The sequence below is a fragment of the Sander vitreus genome, chromosome 1 (genome assembly GCF_031162955.1).
Source record: "Sander vitreus isolate 19-12246 chromosome 1, sanVit1, whole genome shotgun sequence".
NCBI lineage: Eukaryota > Metazoa > Chordata > Actinopteri > Perciformes > Percidae > Sander > Sander vitreus.
Genome location: NC_135855.1, coordinates 2596990 through 2621708, shown reverse-complemented (window position 1 = coordinate 2621708; position 24719 = coordinate 2596990). Strand labels below are relative to the sequence as shown.

General features: G+C 39.7%; 1 protein-coding gene across 2 annotated transcripts in view; it reads left to right on the top strand.

Moving 5' to 3' along the window:
* Positions 1–24719, top strand: part of cdh8 (cadherin 8) — a 109483-nt gene that overhangs the window by 70835 nt on the left and 13929 nt on the right. For both annotated transcript variants that reach the window (XM_078256547.1, XM_078256539.1), the window contains exons 4-7: positions 4650–4817; positions 5084–5271; positions 13610–13857; positions 24244–24380. In XM_078256547.1, coding sequence (XP_078112673.1) covers positions 4650–4817; positions 5084–5271; positions 13610–13857; positions 24244–24380 — 741 coding nt within the window. The remainder of the gene's footprint in view (positions 1–4649; positions 4818–5083; positions 5272–13609; positions 13858–24243; positions 24381–24719) is intronic.

Here is a 24719-nt window from a genome sequence, read left to right as displayed (position 1 = left end):
GTTATTTCAATAAGCTGGATACTTGGTTAAACTTGGTTGGTTGGAGTAGCTTTCCCAAAAAAGAATAGAGTTTGAGAACGACTACACACAGAGAGCGGAAGGTGAGGATGTCAGGCAATTACCCTGTAAATGTTCTTCCGTTGATTGAGACTTCATAAAGACAAATGCAATGGCTTCTCTATTATGTTTGGCCTGTTATAGCTAGTTGCACCGATTGTCAGTAACACACTGTATGCTTCAACAATGGGTTGCATGAAAGTTATTAGTAAAACTACTAGATTATAAGATTCATACAGGCACCACTGAGTTGCGTGTTTCCATTAGCTTATTGGTCGTCCTAAATGCTAAATGGGCCAGTACTCATATGCTGCTGTGTAACATCATCATGTGTTAAGAATTCATAATAAAAAATAATAATAATTACTTGTTCATTTCACAAGGCACATTCTTCAGGAGCGTCACCATGCATAAAATTATCTCAAAACAGATTCCAGATTGGATCTTTAATTTCTTTTTCAGCTGACTTTTTAACATGTGTCTGTAAGCAATATGATTAAATAATGGTGGAAATTACATTAATAAGAAATGAGATGGAAATCGACTGCTCACAATTTTTGGAAAACAGCGCACAATAAACAAGCTTCAAGAAAAGAGAGTCTCCAAATATATGCACATAATTAGGACCAAGTCTTAGTTCTACACAAAAATCGGGCTGGTCCTCCTGAGGACTATAGGCGTCTCCGTCTCTGAGCATCTGCAGCATGTAGCATGTCGATAAAGACAATTTAAGGATTAGCATTCATGCTTTGTGTGATCACAGCGCACATGCAGATGGCTCATTGAAGTGAGCCAGATGTTTTAATGAATGTTAATGACAAATAAAAGGTAAGGGGGAAAACAACCATTAGAATGTCTTTGACACTTACAACGCCACATTGGAAATGAAAAGCATTCAACAAATAAATAAACGTCATGCCCAAATTCATCACTTGGTTAATGGTTGGTGAGGAAGAAAAAAAAAAGTAGAGGCAAATATCTATGGAAATGAGTGTTTGTCTATCCTCCCTTTTCAGTGATTAGGAATTAATTTGAATAATTAACGATGATCAACAGAGATGAGTGTTGCTTCTAGCATGAAGTGTGTTTGTGTGTGCGTGGAAGCTGGAGGACGAGTGACTTGTTTGTGTTGCCTTTTTTTAATTTATGGGTTCATTTGTTTGCGTGACTGGAGGAGAGGTGGGTTTACCTTGTTGATGCCAGTCAAAGCTCATTTTTTCTGCTTAGACCAGTGACATAATACAGCATGTAGAGCATGGGTTCTCAAGCTTATTACTCAAAGATCTGCATCTGATTTTTTATTTTTATTTTTTCAAAGTCATAGGTCCGGAACGATTGGCAATAACAAAATAACAATCAACTCACTTATAACTTTTAAGTAACATCCAGTCAAGTGTACTGTATATAAATAATGTATTGTATTGATTACACAAGGTATGGGCTGGGTCCACATTTACTTACCGTTCAGTCCGGATCCGACCTCGGTCCGGACTTTGAGAAGCCCTGATGTATACGTTCTGCTTTTGCACACTAACTAACGCCCATACGTGTTTGATTATTACTATGCGTAGCAGATATTAGAATAAGGTGGGAGAAAAGTTAGATTAAAATCCTTTATTTAATTAGGCATCTTAATGGTTTAAAAGGGCGACCCATTTCTTTTTTTGATGACAGCTTTGTGTCCACTCACTCTATCTTTCAGATGCTCTGTATGTGTCCCATGCACATTTACAAGGACAAGTGAGACGATACACTTCATACTGTATTGTGTTTCAGCTTAGGGGTGCTTAAAAAAAGTACCTTTTTCGATTCCCGGTTTCATTTTTATCTTTAAGAGTATTTAAAGGTTAAAGGTTCTCTGGATTTACTGCATGTGAAACTCAGCACTTGGCCGTTGCATTGTCTATTGCAGTGCTCTATTTCTTTTGCCAATGTATGTATTGGTTTTCACTTTTACAATAATAATAGAAGATGGATACATTCTGACATCCCCAGGAGAGAGAAACAGTACAAAAGACCAAACAATAGAAACAAACTAGCAAACCAAAAACATAGGACAGCAGCTCAGATTCATACAGGCAACACCGATAAACATTGCACAATGATAATGTGCAATTAATAATTATTAATTTTGAATTAAAGGGTTCAATGTGTTGTTGGGTCCCTTATCTGTTACTGCATTCATAATGGTATGACACTGGTCCCAGCATCTATATATGACTGTAACATTCAAATATAACTTGTGTTTACAAATTGAGCATCTTTTAATTGAACATCCTCTGGAAAAAAGAAATCTTAACCCTAACTTAAACAGCTAAAAAAATACTTTATCACCTTGATATTGTTTGAAAAACCTAATTTTGAACTAATGACATGTTTCAGAAGTCCACTACAGATAATGGCAGATTAAATGGAGTGGAGGTTCGTATGCTGTGCTGTGATTGGTGTCGACGGTACTTTTTGCACTGCACTACCCCTCTCAGATCCCAAATAATTTGGATTTGTTTGGACAGTTTGTTTATAAGAGGCTGGTAGGAAGTTAGACCTCTGGTGGTCTAATTTACCACAAACATAAGTAACATCACTAGGGTAATGTGTTTGCCATTTCTTTTTTTATATTTACTTTACTTTTCGTAACAGGGTTTCTTTGACATTTCTTTTATTCCTTTCAGTGGATGACTGAAGAATATATATAACGTCATGCATAGACCATAGACATATACAATCACAAGTACAGTACAAGCCCAGTTTGTGGCAAATTAAAATGGTAACCACCTTAATACTTTTCTACATATAATAAGCATAAACATATTTTTTATTGTATTTAAAGGATAAAAAAGGTTATGTTATTTTAACATATACTGTATAGCAGTGGTGCCTGTGGGACCCAAGCAATGATGAACTAAAGTCAAAGTCAACAAAAAACAAAAGTCAAGATCAACCTCACTTGGTGGATGGGAAGATCTATAAAATACAGACATGGAGACATAATGTGAAAGTAAACCTATGGTCCTGGGTCTGGGAGTAGTGGTCTATGGGGCTACTAAACATCCAAAGGAGGAACAAACTGCAGAGAATAGTGAGCATGGCTTCACAAATTATAGGGAAGCCACAAAAGCAATTAAGCAGTATTTATGAGGAACGCATTACAAACAAAGCTGAGAAAATTATTAGTGACCCCTCCCATCCATTACACAGCGAGTACCAACAGCAAATAGAAACATTTTTTAAGAAATCCTTCGTCCCCAATGCTCTGAAGGTGCTAAATAACACAGATGCATACTACCCTACTTAAGAATGGAACGTAGGGCGAGGCAGACTTCCGGGTTGCAGGTTTTATGCACAGCAAGCATTTTTAGTAGGTTATATTTATCTACTTATTTACTTTTGTAAATGTAACCTTTGTAAAGTCACTTTTTATGAAATGTATTGTCTGTTTTGTCCATCTTGCCGTCTTGGCTATGTAGTGTTTGTAACGTCCTGTCTCTCTTGTATTCTTGGTGAAACAGAAGAAAAATGTTCACATACTCCTATTCGTATTCGTATTCGTATTCATAATGTCCAAAATCGAATGGTCCAAATCGGTATGTTGGGCTGTTCCCATGGTCACCAAATACACATGCATATTTTTGCCAAGAAAGTTGCTTTTTTGCTCATTACTGTGGAGATGTTATTAATGTATAGAGTGAAGGGAATTATGGCAATGGCATCATGTAATGCTTGGGGTGGAGGTGACACAACAAGGTTATGGCTCCTTCCTCCAATATGGTATTGCTGTTGAAGTTAGGTGGCTATTTTGTTTACAAGGTCCTTCACATTCTCTAGTTTTTTAGATCAATGTTGTTGTGCGTGACTCCCAAAAGCAAAACTGACCCTGAAATTGTGCTACATCTCGAAGGAAAATCTATCACAAGAATAGAAAATGCAGGCACAGACAACATCCTAACCCCTCCCACGTTTTTTTTTCATCATAGCCAAGCATATTCTCATTGTGGTAGGCAGCAGAGGACCAAGGCACAGTGTCATGCCAAAGCCTGGGTTTTATGAGGGGTTTTATATTCATTTGATGATCCTGCGGGCCTCTGTTTCCTGAGTGGATTAGCCGTATATGCCGGTGCTGAGCCCTTTTTATATTCAGCGCCGTGGCAGAGTCAATAAGGTCCATTCTGCATACAATATTCAAGATTATACAAGACAGACAGCATAATTCACACTCAATCAGAATACAAATGACTGCAGACGGTGGAACAGCACATTCAAAAAACAAATACAGCTGATTCTCGGTGCTGGGACTGGCTCAGCCATGGCCACCTTGCCATGCTCTGCTCAGACTATGAATAAACCTGCCAGGGATTTTTTTTTTTCATTTTTTTTTTTTTTACCTCTGCTTTGTATGGAGTCCTTGTTTTGTAAAGTTATGGTCTAAAATAATGCAACCTACAAAACTGGGGAGTAAGGGGGGCGTGAAGGTTACAGTATGCCTGGCTTTTTCTTGTGCATGCTTGTGCATACTCGCATGAGCATCATTACAATGAGTGTATCAGTCATGTTTATAATTGCATCAATGTTTTATGAACTGTTTCCACCTCCAGCGACCATAAAAATTGCTCTTCATGGGATGGATCGGGAGATGAGAGAGGAGTACCTGGTGGTCATTCAGGCTAAGGACATGGGAGGACACATGGGGGGCTTGTCTGGAACTACGACTGTCACCGTCACGCTAACGGACATCAACGACAATCCACCAAAGTTCTCTAAAAGTACGTAACGCCATGACTTTAAACATCCCAAATCAAATTCGAAGGAGAAACAAATAACTGCTGCTTTCAATGAGTATTTCTCTGATTGGTCATAATTAGGGAAAATAAATGTTATTTTGCAAATGTCATTAAAACAGGCTCCTCAGAAACTAATTCCAACTGCTGTCAAGTCTAATGATGATGCAGTACTGTAATATGCTTTCATAACTTTGTTCAGTTTGATCAAGATTTGTCGAAACCAAAGAGCTATGTGTGTTCCTCCCTAGGTTTGTATGAGTTTGTGATACCTGAAGACCTACCCATAGGGAAAATGGGCGGCAAGGTGAAAGCAAACGATAGAGACATCGGCGAAAATGCCAAGTCAACGTATAACATCATCGAGGGAGATGACCAAGGCATGTTTGAGATTGTCACAGACATGCAGACACAAGAAGGGATTCTACGACTGAAAAAGGTAAGACCCTGAGGTCCGCTGCCAATGGCTAAAGTCAACTCCTCATAAGTCACTGACAGTCAAACACAACAGGGCCATGGACTGTGTCATACAGCATACGGTAATGTGTTTTTGCAAGGTGCAGGTGCACACGCTAGTGTTAGCTGAAAAAATAGCTTAACCCATGGGCAGCAGCAAGGGCCAAATGTTTCCAGCAAAGCCCGGCTTTTTTTACGGTTTATCATGCATGGTATTTTTTTGTACTAAATGCAGTCATAGAAACCCATGTGTTTTAAATGGAATGGCCGGCAGGAATGTAAACGAGAGCCCCTACCCCTACAGACTTTTTTTCTCAGCTCCTGCCACTGATATTGGGAGCACCAGCTAAGGGGAGCTCCCAGTGGCCAGCTCTTATGTCCTGACAGTCAACCAAGCAAGTAAAGTATACACAACACATGCCAGCTACATTGTAAAAGTGCTCACTCACAACATTACATTACATTACATGTCATTTAGCTGACACTTTTATCCAAAGCGACTTCCAATTAAGTGCTTTCAACCTTGTAGGTGCAAACTCCAGACAACAAGTAATAAGTGCAAGTACATTAGCTTTAAATAAGCTAAACTACAAAGAGCCATATAAAAGTGCAGCTTTAAGAATATATATACTTAAATTGTGGATAATTGCCACTGTTCATCATACCAACTGCTATAATTATTATGAATCATATTACTCCGTATCTGTATATCTGTATCAGTGTCTCTGTGTCCCAAGCGGCAGCGGCAGATGGCCACCCACCAAGAGTTTCTGCCTGTAAAAAGGAAGTTTTTCCACGCCACTGTCACACTAAATGCTTGGCGGGAAAATTGGGGGGTATTATTGGGTCTTTGTTAATTATAGAGTGTGGTCTAGACCTATGCTATCTGTAAAGTGTCCGGAGACAACTCATTTTGTGATTTGACAGTACAAATCAATTTGAAAAATTTAAATTGAAAATTTGAAATTGAAATTGGAAATTGAAACTGAAAAATTGAAACCGGAAAACTGAAATGCTCTTATTTCAAACCCAGAGTGGCTGGAATATTAGTTATTTAGTTAGGTGTTTCTGAAATGTTGTCAACCCCATCTACAAACATGAGACGGGGAAGAGTATTAGAAACACATTCCATTATAATTGCAATCCAGTACAACAACACCACCACTAAATATGGCCTCATTAATACTAATACATCAACTTATAGTTGTGTTAATAGTGAATTAACACCTCTCTGAAATGTGAACATTATAACTTTTCTAAGTGTAAGTGTGTGGCAGATCTATTGGATTGCATTCAATTGCATAGGTGTACCAAAAACAATAGTTAATAATAATAATAATAATAATAATAATAATAATAATAATAAAAATAATAATTATTATTATTATTATTATTATTATTATTATTATTATTTATTCATATAGCAGTGATTTATATCATAGATATACCCCAGATTCATTTAAAGATTTCAGGGCTTAGCCCCTTATCTCCACTGACCCTACATACGGCCCTGGCTTGCATCAAGCTGCTACAGTTACTTTCTGTAAGACATAAGCAAAAACTGTAGGCCAAACTAAGGCCATATTCCTCTTCTGTACCACTTCCAGGGAGAATCTGTGCCTTTGATAGAAGAGGCTTCAGTCAAAGGTACCACATTAAATATTAAGACACTGGGCAAGCGTGAGTATCTAAAGGGGGGCATTTTGTTTTTGTTTTCTCCCTTCGATTTAAAAAAAAACATCTATGAAAGAAAATAGTACCAAATTCAACTATAACTTTCACACGGTTGTTGCTTGAACATGAGCTTTCTTGCTGGACTTTCTGGGTGTGGACATGTAAGCAAATATAGCAAATCTGTGGAAACTAAGAGGTCTGAATTGTTTTTTTTCTGACAAGATAATCTCATTTCCACATTACAGTCTTGCCTATTTAGCTGTAGCTGTCTTAGCTCAAGGCAAATTGTTACATATTGTAAATTGGTTGAGCCCTCGTTCTAACTTTGCTTGAATTCAGAATGGCTGACACCCACATTGCCTTCACCATAAGAGCAGATGGACTACACCTAAAGTTGCCTGTTGTTCTTTGTGATGCTGCTATTCTATCACTGGCCCCAAAGTAACTTCAGTGATGCAGTTGTTGGTTAATTGCCTTGCTTTAGGGAACATTAGCAGTAGTTGTTCAGTGAAGAAAATGCAATGCTCATTAAATGTGTTCAAGATATGCCCATGTGTATGGTCCTGAGGGAAGCAAGCTAGTGACATTCCTGTCACAAAAGTCTCGAACCTTGAGGCAAACAAATTAGCATATCATGGCATGGTACAATCTCATGTTGGTGAAATGTTTCCATCAATAGCATTGTATTAATCAGCTAATTCTGAAGTATAAACAAGACACATGCTTTGCTGCTGATAGAATGAGAATCCCATGATCTCATGATGTAAAAGGTTTCTAGATATGCAGTACAAATGCAGTATGAATATTTCCTCCAGGATAAAAGCCATAGAGGTTTGAGCCTGGATATCATTGCTTGCTAGTAGACAATTAGAGCACCCAATCCCTTATTTTTCTCAATATGGAAAATCTGTGAAATTTACATTTGAAAACCGCGATGCATTTTAATAACACTGTGACCCCACGAGAAAGTTTAGACATAGCTGTATCTCAAGGACATCTGTGGAAAATCAAACCAAGGTTTGAACACATGGCATCAAAGATACCATAGCTGTTTATAAATGCATGCATTCTATAGCTGCTCGGCTCGGTCGAGGATGTTTGCATGTATTGAATCATACGTGATTGATGGATGGGTGTTATTCAATCTTGACTCATGGTTGGTTCAGTGTCTGGAGAGAAAAACTATACATCACTCAAATGTGGTATGCCGTTGTGTTGTGATGTAAAATGGCAATACCCCAAGGACATGTGGTGTGACTTTGTCAAAGTGTGAACAATGAACTGCGTGGGACATGGAATGTATGTAATGTATGAGCGTAGGCAAGCTGCCGGGACTACGATTCACTGCCAGTAAAGAAAACATCAGTGCTGGAGAACAAACCCGACACAAAGTCATAAAATCCCTAACTGTTGACAAAGCAAATGTCAAATGTGTTATTCTTTTAGGCAACCTCTACTTCCATGTCCCGCAGAGAGAGACTTGCTCTTCCCGTGCCTTCTCAGCTTCTTCTCTCTGCGGCACCTGAGATGGTTGCCTACATCACTAAAGCAAGATAGATGATAATGTTTTGGGAGAAGTTCCACACTTACTGTATTTGCATCCCTCCAGACAGCAGCATCTCAAGTTGAGATGAGTTAAAAAAGGGAATTGTGATTTTACCCTTTTGTTCTAGATCCTCACTGGTGTTATCCTGCAACCAGGGTGACAGAAGACAAGACTTAGTGTAACTCTTTCCCCCTGTCAAAAGAGTCTATAAACTGCCATCTAACATTGAATTCAAATTATTACAGATCCTTTGCGGCAAGGTTAAAAACATATTGATCCAACTGAGGCTGGAGAGGCACAAGCCAGGCGAGAGATTCTTTGCTGTTTGGGTTTTAAGCTTTTTATCTACCAGTCCCCAGGCCTGACGAGGGATGTTAGTGGGATGCTGAGCTTTCACCCCTGCAGCCAACGCTGAACTTTGAAGTATCTAAATGGCCTGTGTGTACATACTGATTTGATGCTAACGCTTGAGAGAGACCGAAATGACACAGCGGTGATGTGAGGTGGGACACAACAGTGAGGGGTTGTTTACACAGGAGAAACTAGAATATCTCTTTGTTGTTGTCCCCCATTTAGAGATTTAGCGTCATTCGGTTAAGCCATGTTGTTTACCGGGAACATGTACAGTAAGAATTGAAACTGGCCATGCAACCTCGACTCCAAAATGTCTGGTACACAGCTCTACTGTTTTTCTTTTGTACTTGCAATTCATTTCTTCATAGTCAACAGTAGCTGTGCAACAGTATGCATGCTAATACAAATCAAAGTGGCTCTCCCTGGATTACTCATTCAAAGCGCTGTGTGCGTTTATTGAATTAATAATTTGAACTGGTCAAAATATGACTTGTATTCTGATTCCATGGGCAGAATAGCACACACTATTTAAAAGAGAAGCCTCTTGGATTTTGTAATTTATAGTAAATATATAAATAATGGATCAAATTTAACTAGGCTAATCAGAGAAGCTGTTCACCACTGTTTTCTTTAAACGATACAAGTGAATTTGGTGTAATTAAATATGCCAGCAGCAGCAACAGTGAGAGTCCCCTTCTCCCCTTTCTCCTCTCTGTTAGGACACAGGAAACAAATACAATTAGTTGTTTCTACATCCCTGTCAAGTGGGAATTAACCTGAAATATATTGATACGGTAAAATCCTTGTAAAAGCCTTGTTCCTGGAATGTAATGGTGAGTTATGTATGTAAACATGAAAAGCAGCCCACAAAATTTACTAGTACTCTTAAAGCTGCATTTATCAGAGACTGTCCTCCCGGAAAAACAACCCCGTAGGTCGTTTGTACTAGCACATTATTTTGACGTTTTGTTAGGTGGCATCCTCTATTGGAGCAAAGCAGGAAGTAATTTATGATAGTATTAAGAGCCAGAAAGTCTGTTGATTAGGTGGATTGGTCAAAGAACCACAGGACTTACACCATGGAGACTGGGGTTCATGTTCTGTTGGAAGATAAAATTAAACATCAAGTCATTTTAACTTTATGGAGCAAACCACCTGCATAATTACTTCATGTACGTATGAACAGTACAGTGATGTACAGTAAAGTAATGTAACAAATGGGTTACCCTAACTCTAACCCTAACCCCTAACCCTAACCCATGATTTTAACCCATTCTCCAATCCACAAACATAACCCTTTTTCTAAACCTAAGCACGTAGTTTTTGTGCCTAAACCTAACCAATCTGTTTCACAACGTTAACGATGTATTTAAAACTGCAACCGCTACGTTTAGGTATAAGGATAAAAAACGCTCCTGTATTTCCTGCCACCGCTAGGGGCGCTAATTGATGAAACACTCCTATGTGTCATAGAGGGTAGGAATAAACAACCTATGTGGTCGTATTGGTTTGGAGGACCTGTTAATTCATGAAGACTGTTTTAACAATTGATAAAATTACTATGTGTAATGTGAAAGTCCCTCAGCTGTTGAGTGTTTTACAGTCTTTTTGCTCATTATTTCACGGCCCACAGCCTTCAGCAGCTAGAGAGACGGATAGTTTATTTTTCAGGAGTATACAAAACAGAGCTAAAGGACAGTGAATGTTGGACATTCAGGTTGCATTCAGGTGGCCACAACACAATGCTAATGTTGCTCTGTGTCTGCTGGACGTATAAGCAACTGTTTGCCAACACATTCATCAGTAATTCAGTGTTGTGTTTACAGATTATTCTGCTGCCCCATGGGTGGGGGAAAACATGCTGTGGTAATGGCAGTGCAAATTGATGTGTCTCCCCATACAACACGGTCTCACGACGTTCGTGAAATGGTCACGTCATTTTTAATCTATTGATTCGTGTACATGGACACGTTTATCTATTTTTTTTCGTGGTGGTCAGCACGTAATGGGAAGCATCTATACTGAGGTTGGGTTTAGGAAAAGAAGAACGGGCAAAGGAAACGTCAAAAGTGGGAGACGGGACACAATCCCCTGTCTTCGGGGTGAAAGTCCTGTGTTGTTTGACCCATCCACAACCCCAACGAACCTCCTTATGCTTTTCGGCATTTCATACTACTCGCTACCGTAGTCGTGCTATGATCATGAAAGATGCTTTCAATATAATACATTATTTTAAATAATGTGCTGGCCACCACGAAATAAAACGAGATAAATTTGTCGGTGTACACAAATCAATAGACTAAATAACGTGACCATTTCACGAACTGCCGTGAGACTGGGTTGCCCCATAAGTTTCCTTAGGCGGTGCAGCTTTAATTTTGAGAATGGATCACTTGAACTTTGTATGCCCAGTGTTGGTTCCTATCAGTAAGCCAATGGAATGGCTAGAATTACAATATGCAGATGTGACTTTAGTCACCAGCTTAAACATTGTAAATGATATACTTGCATTGTAGTTAGCTTTACCTCTGCTGAATGTAAGTGTAAGTGTTGGGTGTCAGGAGTAAGGCGGAGGAGAAAAAGAAGAAGAAGCAGGGGAGGTTAATAATGAAAGTGTTCCAAATAGCTTCTCCGACCATGGAGGAGTGGGCTTGGAGAGGCTTCAGGGGCTTGGTCTGCCTACTGGTTTCCTGATGACAGGAGTGTAGGAGTCATAGCTGGACCCCCAAATACCCCTCCACCCACAGGCCCCCTTCTGCCCCCGGAGCTCTCAGCAGTGGCCCTGTCTGACCCCAGGGACAAAACCCTCTTGCTCTCTGCCTCATTCTCAAACTGAATACATTACTCGTTTTGTTCATCTCCGTCCTCTCAGTCCTTTTCTCTCCCCAAGCCAGCTCCTATCCCCTCAAGTGGCAAGGCCCACTTTTGATTTCCCTATAAATCCTGGTTATGGAGCGTGGAAGTGACTTGATCCCATTATTCTCGTAGTATGAGAGCGACCAGAGGTGACTCAGAATGAAATTGTGAAACTCCGGGATGTCCTCGGAGATGCCAGGAGACTAAAATTGTGACTCTCCTCTTTCTTTTAAATATTAATGATGAACCATCTGTTAAGGATATACTGGCATAGCAATTGGAAATTGAAATTCCGATTAAACGGATATGTCAGTCACACAATGACATGTTCCGTGCAAAATGTTTTTAGTTATCTTTGGGGAATTACACCTTTTGTTGATAGTCTTGAATAAGCACCTGTTTGTATTTTATGTGAGCTGGTTATGAAAGCAGTATGAAAGCTTTAATAATCTGCTGTCACTGAGAGCATTAGCTGGGAGATTTGTGTTCTTTCATGCCTATAACGGTTGTAAAATATTTTCAGGTTGTGCCACTCTGAAATTTACAATTATTGTGTTTCTTTGATTTAAATCAAAATGATGATCAAATAAATTCAGTTTGCTGCATTATGTTTGTTATTATGTTATGTTGTTACAATTTATTTTAAACGATTATGATGGCATGATTCTTCTTAGTAGAAAATGAGAAAATTGTTTACAGTTTGGATGCTCACTCGGCTCAGCTCAGGGATGGGATAGCAGCATGCATTACTGTCTGCCCGGGGTATTTCGGATACCACCACTGGGGGGCGCCTAATTTAGAAATGTTCAAATTTTACACATAACACACAACATTAAGTTTGAATTGCAGCCAATGACACAATCAATTCACATTACTGTAAATGCTAATTTCTCTGTGTAGCATCTTTGTGAAGATGCATCTCAAAACAGTATGCCTCATGATGTTTAAATTAACAAAAAATAAATATGATTTCAATAGCGTTACTAAAAATAAAGAAATACTAAAAATAAAGTAGCAATAACAGAAAAAAAGTATAATTCCTCTGTTCTCAATGGTTTTAAATAAAAGTACAGATGCAGTATTTTATAAGTTGCTCTTACATTATATTTTGCATGTAAAATCTGTCTACCTGTCAGATCAACGTGAAGAGTATAAGTGCATTATTTTCCACTGGAATGCATTGCAGTAGAAGTATACGATAGAATGACTTGAACATATTGAAGTAGAGTTGGTTACCGAAACAAGCGACCGGTATCTGCCGGATCAAATGACCACCCAGATTTTGATGCCTTATTTTGGTGCTACTTAAATGCCTGCTTTGCTCTCTGGTGCTCCGAAACGGACGTTACAGACTACAGAAGCATCACTGCAAGTGGCGCTAGTTACCATTACACTTGGCAGCAGGTAATCTTAACTACCGTTAGTTACTGGCTGACTTAAACACGGTCTAACGTCCAACACCGAGACGTACAACAGTCTGCAGCTAAAGACACAGATGCCAATTTGCACTTTGCAGAGAAAGGAGAAACAACACCAATGGGACTTCACTGTGCTTTTTGTTGTTTAACATCAATTGACTAGTGAAATAAGTTATTTTTATTCCATTTCAAACACATTATTTAAATTTGACCATATGGCCTTAGCAATAGACAACTTTATTGTCTCCAATTGTCTTTTGTTTATTGTTAAGGCACCAGCCCCGCTTTAAAAGTATTGTTTTAGCACTGGTATTGGAAAAACCCAAACAATACCCAACACTACAATACTTGAGTAAATGTACCACTAGGCCTAGATTGTACATGTGTGATTTGGACAGGTCAGAAAGCAGGATAATACCTCTTCTGGACAATGAAGCAGCCCTTGACCACCTGTGTCTTTGTCCCCCCTACAGCCTGTGGACTACGAGAGCAAGAGAGCCTTCACTCTGAAGGTTGAAGCCACCAACATCCGCTCGGAGCCCAGCAGTGGTGGGCCCTTCAAGGACACAGCTACAGTAAAGATTGTGATAGAAGACTCAGACGAACCTCCTGTTTTCGTCAAACCAGTGTATTTACTGGAAGTGAATGAGAACGCCCCCATCAACACGGTCATAGGGACAGTCAATGCCAGGGACCCAGACTCTACTGGAAGCCTTGTCAGGTAAGAGAGTGGATGCAGTTTACAGAGAGTTCAACCTTTACTGCTTACATATTTGCTATTAACTGACAGTAGGGCTGGGACGATTCGATTCTTTCACGATACATGTGTGCTGTTTGGATTTGTATTGCGATTTGCATACATTGCGATTTTAGAAGTATTGCAATTGGATAGTATTGAGTATTGTGATTTTCTTTACCTTCTTTAACAAAAACAAAAGCTAAATAATACAATTCTAGAGACACTACATAAACATTCCTAAACAGTAATTGTTTTCTAGAAAAATGCACATCACATTTCAGTCAGTCTGATATTTATTTAATTTGTAAAGAAGTACATAACATGCATTTTTTGTGGTTTGTTTTGCTGGAAACATATGATGTAGTCACCAACTGCGGTACCGTAAAAACAGAAAATATTTAGGTGAATCATTGGTAAAAAATAAATAAATAATGGGCACCTGGGGAGCTCACCTGGTAGAGCGCGCGCCCATATATAGAGGTTTATTCCTTGACGCAGAGGAATGCATGGTTCAGATCCGACCTGCCGCACTTTCCTGCATGTCTTCCCCCTCTCTATCCCCTTTAATATCTAAGCTGTCCTATCAAATAAGGCAGAAATGCCCCCAAAATTATCTCAAAAAATATTGATTCTGGGGAAAATAATTGATTTTTAAAATTGTCCCAACAAAAAAAAATGTTTTCGCCCAACCCTACTATACAATGTAACAAAAAAGAAATAAATTAAGAAAGAAAAAGCTCTTTAGTGTAACGTCAAGAAGTGATGGGGAGTATAGGTTAACAATGAGCTTTTTCAGAATATAATGAGTTGTTTTAATAAAAGGGTTGACACTAAGGCATGCAATTAAATCTCCTCATGACTGTGACCTTTGGAGACTACGGTAGAGTCTTTGACAATGAGGAAGCAACCCAATGGTTGCTCTCATTTCCACAGATGTAAAAATAGTAGATTATGAGTTGAAGGCAGCACAACTTTCACTTCCAATGTATGCCCAGCCCTGCTATATTCTCCTCTTGTGTGACTTATTCTTGGAAATACCACAAGGGCACCTTGTGGATAGGTTATACAGGCAATTTCTCTCCCTCCATCTTGGCATTTCATTAATTCTCCAGCGACTTGCTGACCGCATTCCCGGGACAACACTCAACAGGTTGTGTGTAATTGCATGGCGAGCACAGAGTAGGCTGGGTTTCATAGATTGGTTGAGGCTATAGAGCAAGGCTGGTTCATTCTACTTTTTTCTTTTTTTTTTCCTTTTCTGGTGGCATCCTCATGTTTAGTGATGAGATTGCCAGGAGGAATTGAGCCCTGAGGTTGCATGATGTCCCTATCCTGGTAAAAAAAAAAGAGAATTATATTTCAAGTGTAATGGCATCTTTTGCTTCTCTCGGTCCTTATTTTGTGTCCTGGCAGAGCTCCTATGTTTGTTGAGCAAGTCTGTGTTTGTTAGAGGGTGATAGCTGAATTAATAAGTAAAAGTAAAAAGTAAATGATTAGCCAATTGTCAAAACCGCTGCTGATCAACTACTACTTGAATAATGAACTTCATCAAACAAGTTCTTAAATGCTAAATAGTCTTTTGGTCATTCTTTAGTTGAAGTAACAAAAATTATGAAGGAAACAGACACAGAGAGGGCTTGTATTATAAATTACTGCTTTTTATTTATTTATTTTTACATCCTAAATGCATGAATAATGCATAAAAGTCCAGTATATCATTAAATTTAATCTAACAAAAATGTTCTTCTGAATTTTGCGCAAGTGGCGTCTTCGTATGTCTTTTTCTTTGTCCAAAGCCCAAAGATATTTAATTATCAATGATATGAAACAGAGAAAGTTTACAATAGCTTAATTTCTATCCACTTGCCAATCGAATTATCAGAAATTCAAGAGAATAAATCTGGTGAAAGTATGTTTCCATCCAACGGCCTTAAAGCGAATAAAAACCTGTGCGTAATGACATCACATGCTGTTTTGCGGTCAAATTGCTACATCGAATTGATTTGAGACATTTTATGGTGTTTCCATTTATTTTCGCACTGAATAGCAGATTCAAAACAGATTTTGCCAGACAAAATGGATCGCACCGTCAACCTACAAATGATTCATATTGCACAAGTTGTAATAGTGTTTATGTGCCAGCTGATAGCGACATATCAAGCTATAATAAGAAAACAACGACGCTATCAACACATTGCTATGATGATGCAGATGCACGTAAATGCCCAACGACAACGGAGGCGGCCTGTGTTGTGGGAACGAGAGCGCTCCAAACTGTTCTGGAAGATCATGGTTAAGAGACACTTAACGGAAACCCTTTGGTTGAAGCATTTTCGGATTTGACCTGTTGTGTAATTTGATTGGCCGTCCTTTGACCCAGATAAGCCATGGCCCTCCGGTTCCAATCGAGAAGCGTATTACAATTGTGCTCTAGCAGAGCACAGAGTGGTAGGCGAAACCTTTGGGGTCAGCAATACCACCGTGTGTTTACAGCGTGTGCAATGCCATACGAACTAGGATGATGCCAAGGTATATATCTACCTGGAGTGGATGAGGTGATGAGATCTCGCTGCGTAACTCCAGAGTGCATCTTGTGCCACGGAGGTGTACAATGATATGAAACAAAGAAGGTTTACAATAGGGCTGGGCGATATGCAGAAAATCAAATATCACGATATTCCTGACTAAATACCTCAATGTCGATATTGCGACGATATTCTAGGGTTGACAATTGGTGCTTTAACAAAAGGTTATTTATACAATGAGATTTTTGATAAATTATCATCAGATATGTAAATTTAATGACTAAGTGGGTAAAGGCAAATAATAGAACAGCTAGAACAGTCTGCTAAGTTCATAAAAATACATCACTTTACTCTAATGCAGCTTTTGAAACCAGGAAAAGATAACACTTACCATATTATGTACGATATCTAGTCTCATATTACGATGTCGATATAATATAGATTTATTGCCCAGCCCTAGTTTACGATGATATGAAACAGAGAAGAGCAGTAAGTTGTCACACTGGAGAAGCCGGAGCCAAACAATTGTTCTAGTGTTTGATTTAAAAAGGACCTGAATGATGAACCAGCAGATCAACAAATCAATTAATGCAGCTCTAAATGCAAATCTTTTGGTCTTTATTTAAATAAATATGATGAAGGAAACAGACATTGACAGGGCTGCTATTGTAAATGAGTGTGTGTGGGGGGTTAATATTAAGTGGAAAAAGCCTGGTTTAGCTTCTCATTGCATTTCATATCCTCAAAATAGCATTTTCTTCTGAATTGTGTGCAGTATTAATAGCTAGTTACGTTTGCCTACATTCTTGTTATTAGCCTCCTTCAGTGCATCATTATTGAAAGAAAAAGTGAGTGAATAATGAATGAGTGTGCATGCAGATGGCAGCACCCTGCTGACAGGATCTCTTCACACATTTGCTGCTGCGATACTGTCCAGATATCAACATCCTGTTTTACTCCCATGTTAAATGCTTTGAGCACGATGCAGTGGAACTAAGTCATACTGTAGGCTGCCACCTCTATGCACCAGGTCACTCAGCTCTTTGCACTCTACATCTCTCTGTCTTGCTTATTCATTTCTCCTGAGGTCATTGGCTTACTCTCAAAGTGCTCAGTTTTTAAAGCTTTAGTGCGTAACCTTTTTTTATGCAGCGTGATCACTGAATCATTTTCAGAATTGATTGTTGCTCATGGGCTTTGTGCGACTTAGGACTTCACGACATGAGGAAAATATGTAAATTGCTTTATTTTGACTGATATTGCGATTGCGATATGATCCACGATATTGGAGGGAATTACCTTTTTTGTATCATTATTCTCGTTGTCATTGAAAAATAGTTAAATGAAAAAAATGTAAATGATTATGGTGTGATTTTTGCAAGGATCCGTACAAAACAAATATTAAATATAAATAAAAAAAAATTTTTTGTCAGTCTGTAGGATAGGATTTGTAGGCCAGGACGTCTCTGCAGCACCACGATACTTCATTCAGAATGGTTTGATTGTTTGTTTGCTTTAACAAATATTGCGTCCCCTTTGCAATTTGGATATTGCACTAGTCCATGTTGTGTTTTGGATAAAATTGTGTTTAATTGTGCAGCCATAGTGCGACTGTCAGGCCCCAAACAGTCCCACTACAGTCTGAGCAACAGAATAGACCCTTTTGAAAATAAAAAAAAAGAACTGTTATATTTATACAGTGCAGCTCATTTTATTCTCCAGGGGAAAGAAGAGGAAGTTGTAAGTGGCTAAGAGAATGCTGCATTAATCTTCTGCCAACTCCTGTAAAGCCACTGATCAGCACGGAGGGAAAAATGCTCAAAGATTACACACACAGCCAGACATGTTCTTGCCAGTTTGCATTTTGTCACAACAAATTGCTTTGCACGGAACATGTGATTTTCTTTGAAGTCCAAACGCCCCCCCACAAATGTTCAAGATGAGCGTGATCTATCACAAAGGTCAAGTGCTTTGTTGGGGGGATGAGATGAAACAAACTATTGTCATGGAGGGCTTTACTAGGGCGCATCACCCTCACCAAATACCGTTTGATTTTACTGCTTCTGTATTACCCTGTAACTCTGAGCTTCAGGCTGAGAGAATGATTACAGTCTGGAAGATTGTAATCCTTCCAGATATACTGGCTAACAGAAGGCTGTAGCCTCAATAATGCCTCTTACAAATAAGCCATTAAGCCATAAACAATGAGCCAAATAAATAGACTTTGCAGGACATACAGGGCTGCAGTTATCAATTATTAATTAAGCTGGAACCAGAAAATTGTTTGAGTTTTTGATGAACTAATTCATCAATCGACGAATGGCTGCAGCTCTAAATGCAAATACTGTCTTATGGTCTATATTTAGGTAAGGTAACACAAAACGGTGAATAAAAAACACGTGGACAGGCCTGTTACTTGAGAAAAGATGTTATTGTCCAGCTGTGAAACTGATTTAAAATAAGTATTTTATTAACTAACTATTTGGTATATATTTCAATATTTGTCCAGAAAACGAATCAGCCAACCCATTCAGATCTTTACACTTGAATTACCCGTAAATTATTTTTATATCAGCCTACAGTTTTCATTCTTCCCTCCCTCCTGTCTCTTTTTCTCTCCATCTTATTCTTTAACTTTCTGCTTCAAAGACTGGTAAGAGAAGGTGCTCCCAAAAAGAATGAAGGTGTAGTTAGTGAAGGTGGGTCTATAGAGGAGAAGTGGCAGCAGTAATAGCAGATGGAGCGTGGACTTTCTCCTGCCTACCGCCGAACAATCTCTCAATCGACCCCTCTGATTAGAATCCCTCTCCATCCCCCCACCCCCCCTGCAGCGGGACCAGACTGAACCAGTCTGAGTCTAGAGCACTTGGGGCGAGTGCTCTGGTGGGCTGCCATGTCCTCTGCACTCAGGAGACAAACAAGCCCTTAGCTGTACTTAATGCATCCAACCAACAACATTTCAGGTACACTCCGTGAAATCCTCCCTCAGTATTGCTTCTCTCTGGAGCCAGTGCTCTGTCGTTTTCTACCTGACTGATCACAAATAAAAAGCAATGTGTCATCTGGCAGTCACCATGGCTGTCTGACACAAACTGCTATGTTCATAGTGTAGCTGTGACTGTATGTAAGTCCAAAATATTGATACTGTCACAAGCATTCTTCTCACCACAAATCTGCACTGGATTTTAAACGCATTCTTAGTTTTTTCCCCTTTCTTCTTTTTTTTTGCTTTCATGGTTAAGGGCAATTGTAATGGAATTCTGTAAAGCTCATTTCTTACTGCAGAATTCCTTATGTTGTTTTAGCAGCTGACAGCTAACACGCTGCATATGGTAATACAAGCAGTCATGTAAAGGGGATGGAAATTTGATGTCAAGAAGGTACATTACGCAGGACTTGATATTTTGCTATTCATGATTTACTTTGAACTCTCAAGGAAAATCACATTCTTGGTAGGCCAACCTGAATACAATGTAGTGTTGAAACACGAGTGGTCAGCATTCAGGGGGCGGCAAAAATGAGTTCTACATGGTCCTAGTGGAATTACTGACCTGATAACAAGCAGGAATGTCACAGAGGCATTTTGTTCTCTGCAGGAAAAAAATAAAATGATACATTTCTTCTGGATCTGTTCACCTCTTCTCCCTCCAACTTGTACAGGCACTCAGTCACACGCTCACACTCTAACGGAGATAAAACGCAGCACGTACCGAGTACATGACGGCAGATAGTAGTAACAAGAAATTCAAGTACAGCAGTGACGAAAATAATAGTCATTCAGGCTGGGTATTGTCAATGATTTTCAAAATCGATTCAATTCCGATTCACAAGGTCCCGGTTCGATTACATTTCCAGTTCGATTCAATATGAATTAGGTTAGGAACATTTAAGTTACGATACCAATTTTGCATGGATATAAAAAAGACTCTCAGAGGGGGCGGCCTCTAGCTCACCTGGTAGAGTGCACACCCCATGTAGGCTCAGTCCTTGCCAGTGGCCCGGGTTCAAAATCCCCCCGGAGACCCTTTGCTTCATGTCATCCCCCCCTCTCTCTCTTCAGCTGTTCTAAATAAAGGAAAATCCCTAAAAAATATCTTTAAAAAACAAAAGACTCTCAGAGAACTTATGATGTAAATCATACAAGATTTACAAAAAAATTTGAAGCAAATTGAACATAAAAAAACCCAGTGAAATTGGAACTCTCTGCCGGTCACATGATGCCCTTATCCATCCGAGAGATGTATAAGGGCCATCTCGCAGTGTGTCTTTTAGTTCAACACACATCCTGCCATCGTATCACGAACATCCGCACCAACCTATACAAATGTTACAATTTAGGAACGGTGTTTTGTTCAATGAGTCACATTAATAACATTTCTGATATTATTATAGTGTAAAGCGCTCACACAGGACTCCCCTGTCGGGACACAACTTTTATGGTCAGACAGAAAGTGTGATTTCATTTCTGATATTGAACATTGCAGTGCAAATGAGTTTCTATGTTCTATTCATTCTAACATTACATTTAAGATAAAAGACTATGCCATACTAAGAAATGTTTATGATGCTTTGTGTTAACTGCAGTTAACCCTTGTGTTGTCTTCAGGTCAAATTTGACCCATTTTTCAAAATGTCTATATCAGAAATATGTTTCCTTTTAACTACCTAATTTTAATTACCCAAAAATTACATAGATGATTCCACACATCGCGCTTCGCAAGTACAACAACAGATCGGATCTCTACTTTCATTGACTTTTGTGCGTTTTATAAAAAAGAAAATTGCATTTGAAAATAACAAAAAACTGACTGAACGTTGACATATACCCTTCTGTAATTATCCTTCATTTAATATGAGTCTAAATAATTTCTTATTTCGGCTTTTTTAACTCAAGAATTATGTATAATTTCCTATAAATGGGGTTTATTGACCATGAATTCCAAAAATGTAGTAAATGTGGTAATAAGTTGGTGTTAGTGGTGTTTATACATGGTAGTGAAAAGAAGCGTTCAACGTAAAAAAAAAAAGACCCTAAAACATTGAAAAAAGAGACAAAAGTGTTGATAAAAGAGCAAAACGTCAGAAAAAGTTTTGATTTTCAGAAGTACATGGTCGAATAGAAGTCAACACAAGGGTTAAGCTGTTATTGCACATGTAGTTGCTGAAAGCCTTTACACTTGGTCTCCAACGGTCTGGTACATCTTTCCTAGAGAAAATTCTTTGACACACATGTGATGGAAAAGAAAAACCACTGGGTAGTTAGCATGAGCAATGATAGCCACCGGCACTAAAGAGGCTAAAGGATTACCACCCACAGAAACGCAAGCAGAGAAGATGTCCTGGACACACTGTTTGATTGACAGGTGATGCAGTGCGGAGACACCGCATTAATGCACCAAAGGACCATAAATGAGCATTAGTAATCACTGATTACAGCTTATGGTTATCTTTTTTTATGCAGGGAACAGCTTCTGTCACACATAATGCATTTTGATTAGCCGATTTTATTATGTTAGCCTATTGTTTCGTATAGAGGTTGAATATATTTTGATGTCTGTCGCATCAGTTTTAAGAATGCTTTATTTCTTTCTTATATTTGGCATAAAGGACCTCTCCGCCATGTTTAACCGTTATACTGATGTCAGCCCCTTTAAAGGCCTGTGAAAAGTAAAGCGAAGCTGCAACGAGACGACGCTCACACATTTGCACAGATCCTCGCATCACACTCAGGAGAACCACGCATGTATAACGCTGGATATCATTTTTTATTTGCTTTTAATTCTTTTCACATCACGTTGTCAGTTTGAGTGACAGGTGGCAGAACATTTCAGGGTCTGTCTCCCCGCGATTCCACGTGAGGCTGTCAGAGTTTGACTGGAATGCACTCAGTCTGCAGGAGAGAGGCTGCTCCCAGGTGGTTTGCTGCTGTCTGCCTGTCTTGAAAGTGCGCTGCGTCTGCAGGGCAAAAGAGAGAAAGAAAGGGAGGGGGGATAGGGGGTCCTCATGGACCTCTCCCAGCCCGGCGTCTAGAGGATTTTACACCATTTCATCTCAAAAATGGAAATGTCACGGCTCGGTACATCTCCCCAACAATTGGAAATCTGGGCCAGTGTTTTATTTATTTCATTTCCTATCATTCTTGTATGAGCAGCCACCCTCCTTCATATAAATTGTTGTTATTGTGACTTTGTCTTTGGCTTTCTCTGGTGCTCTTTCTCTTTTTTCTCCTTCCATCCCTCTGTATCCCTCCCTTCCTTCCTCCCTCTCTCTTCTTTCTCTCATAGAGACACTGTAGGGTTCCTGCCAACAGGTCTGCACTGATAGGGATGAGCAGTTCCACTGTTACAAGACCCAGGGTTACGAAGGAAGGGAGACAGTGTGAGCGGGGGCGCCTGGTGGCCGAGGGATGTCTGTGTGGGGAAGTGGTCTGCAAAGATATGGGTGGGGGGGGGGGGGGGGGTTGGATTAGGAAGAGCTAGAGACCCAGCTGGGTGGAAAATAAAATAAAAAATAAAAACGTCTGACTGTTGAGTGAGTAAGAGGGGGATGAGATTGTGAGACTGAGACAGAGACAGAGAGAGAGAAAGGAACAGAGACAGTCCTGAAGTGATGGAAACACTTGTGCGGTACACGGTGTATTTAGCTCACTTGAATCACTGCAGCCCAGTGTTTTAGGTGAGTAGGATGTTTATGACAGTCACGCATAATGGCAAATGAAACGTGTGAAACCAAAGATGACCCATAATGACAGATTCTTTTTTTAGTCCGTTTTGTGTGGGCTTGTCCCAAGAATTGGCGCTGTGCGAGTGGCAACATGAAAGAGCGATTTCACAGCTTCAAGTGGCGACGGAGAAATTCTCTTTTATGTGCATTCCAATTTCATACTCGCTGCTGGAGTTTTTTGGGGTTTTTTTTCTGGGGAGTTTTTGGTCTTGCCACTGCATTCTTAACGCTTTCTCACAAAAAGTCAGTGTGTCCCGGGAAGGGTCACAGAGAAAACAGAATCAGGATAAGGAACGCTTCGCCAATGTATCTTTTGCAACAGTTTTTGATTAGTGTTAAAAGTGTGTGGTTTTGTTGACTCGGACCAAAAAGTGGCTAGTGGCTTGAAAAGCAAACACAATCATTTAACTAAAGGTCAGACAAGGTCTAACATGACAGGCCGGTCATTGGTTCATCTTCATTAGATCCATAACCCCCCCCCTCCCAATCCCCCCCGTTGTGTGACACAATGCTGTCCTAACTCATTAATGCAAAGCCTTTGGGGACCATTGAGTGTTGAGAGAGGGTTAACAACACACAAACAGGGTTAACAACACCCCATCTCTTACCCTGACATAACTCATACTAATGGTCTATTTTGCGGGAGGGAGGTGTCGCTGTGATTGTGGGGGAGGGCTTTTTGAAACCTTATCAGGCTTTAATGCCCCCTGCTGCTCATGTGAAGGCTGCAATTATTCCTTAGATAACTATTGATTTCCAACTGTTTTTTTGCCGTGCTTTCATCTATAAATATCTTTTGATGGATAGCAACGTTAGCCACAACACCCAATGGGTTGCAAACGATCCTGCAGTGGTTGGTCGCTAAAGAGTTTTGGCTCAAATTTCTGCTGATGGGGAGGGGCACCTGGGTAGCTCACCTGGTGGAGCGTGTGCCCCATTTACAGAGGCTCAGTCCTCGCTGCAGCAGCGGGTTCAAATCTGACCAGCGGCCCTTCATTGATGCATGTTATTCCCCCTCTCTCTCCCCTTTTATGTCTAAGCTGTCCTATCAAATAAAGGCCCAAAATGCTAAAATTATCTTAAAAAAAATAAAGATTCTGATGATTGATTGTCTTTGCAGGTACTTCATCGATCGGCACACGGACCTTGAGAGGCAGTTCAACATCAACGTGGACGATGGGAAGATCACACTGGCCAAACCGCTGGACCGGGAGACGGACATGTGGCACAACATAACAGTAACGGCCACAGAAGTCAGTAAGTAACCTCTCCTGACTCTGCTCTGCCCCCCTGATGTGAACACCGTTCCTAGTGAATTGTAATGTCCTGTTTTGAAACTCAACATACCATTAGGCATTCATTGGCATGCAGGGTTTAAAAACTGAGAACTGCAGGGAGACACGTACAATATCTCCTTCTCCTGAGCCACTTCTTGGGTTGTCTCCGTCAAAAGAATCACTGACCTGCTATACACAATCCTCTGTTCAACAGTATAGCGCTTTGTAATCCAGCGTTTTTAATCGCTCCGAGAGTATGGCACAAACAATTAGCATTTGAATCCACAGAGGCATTAAATACGTTAATTTGCTGAGTTTT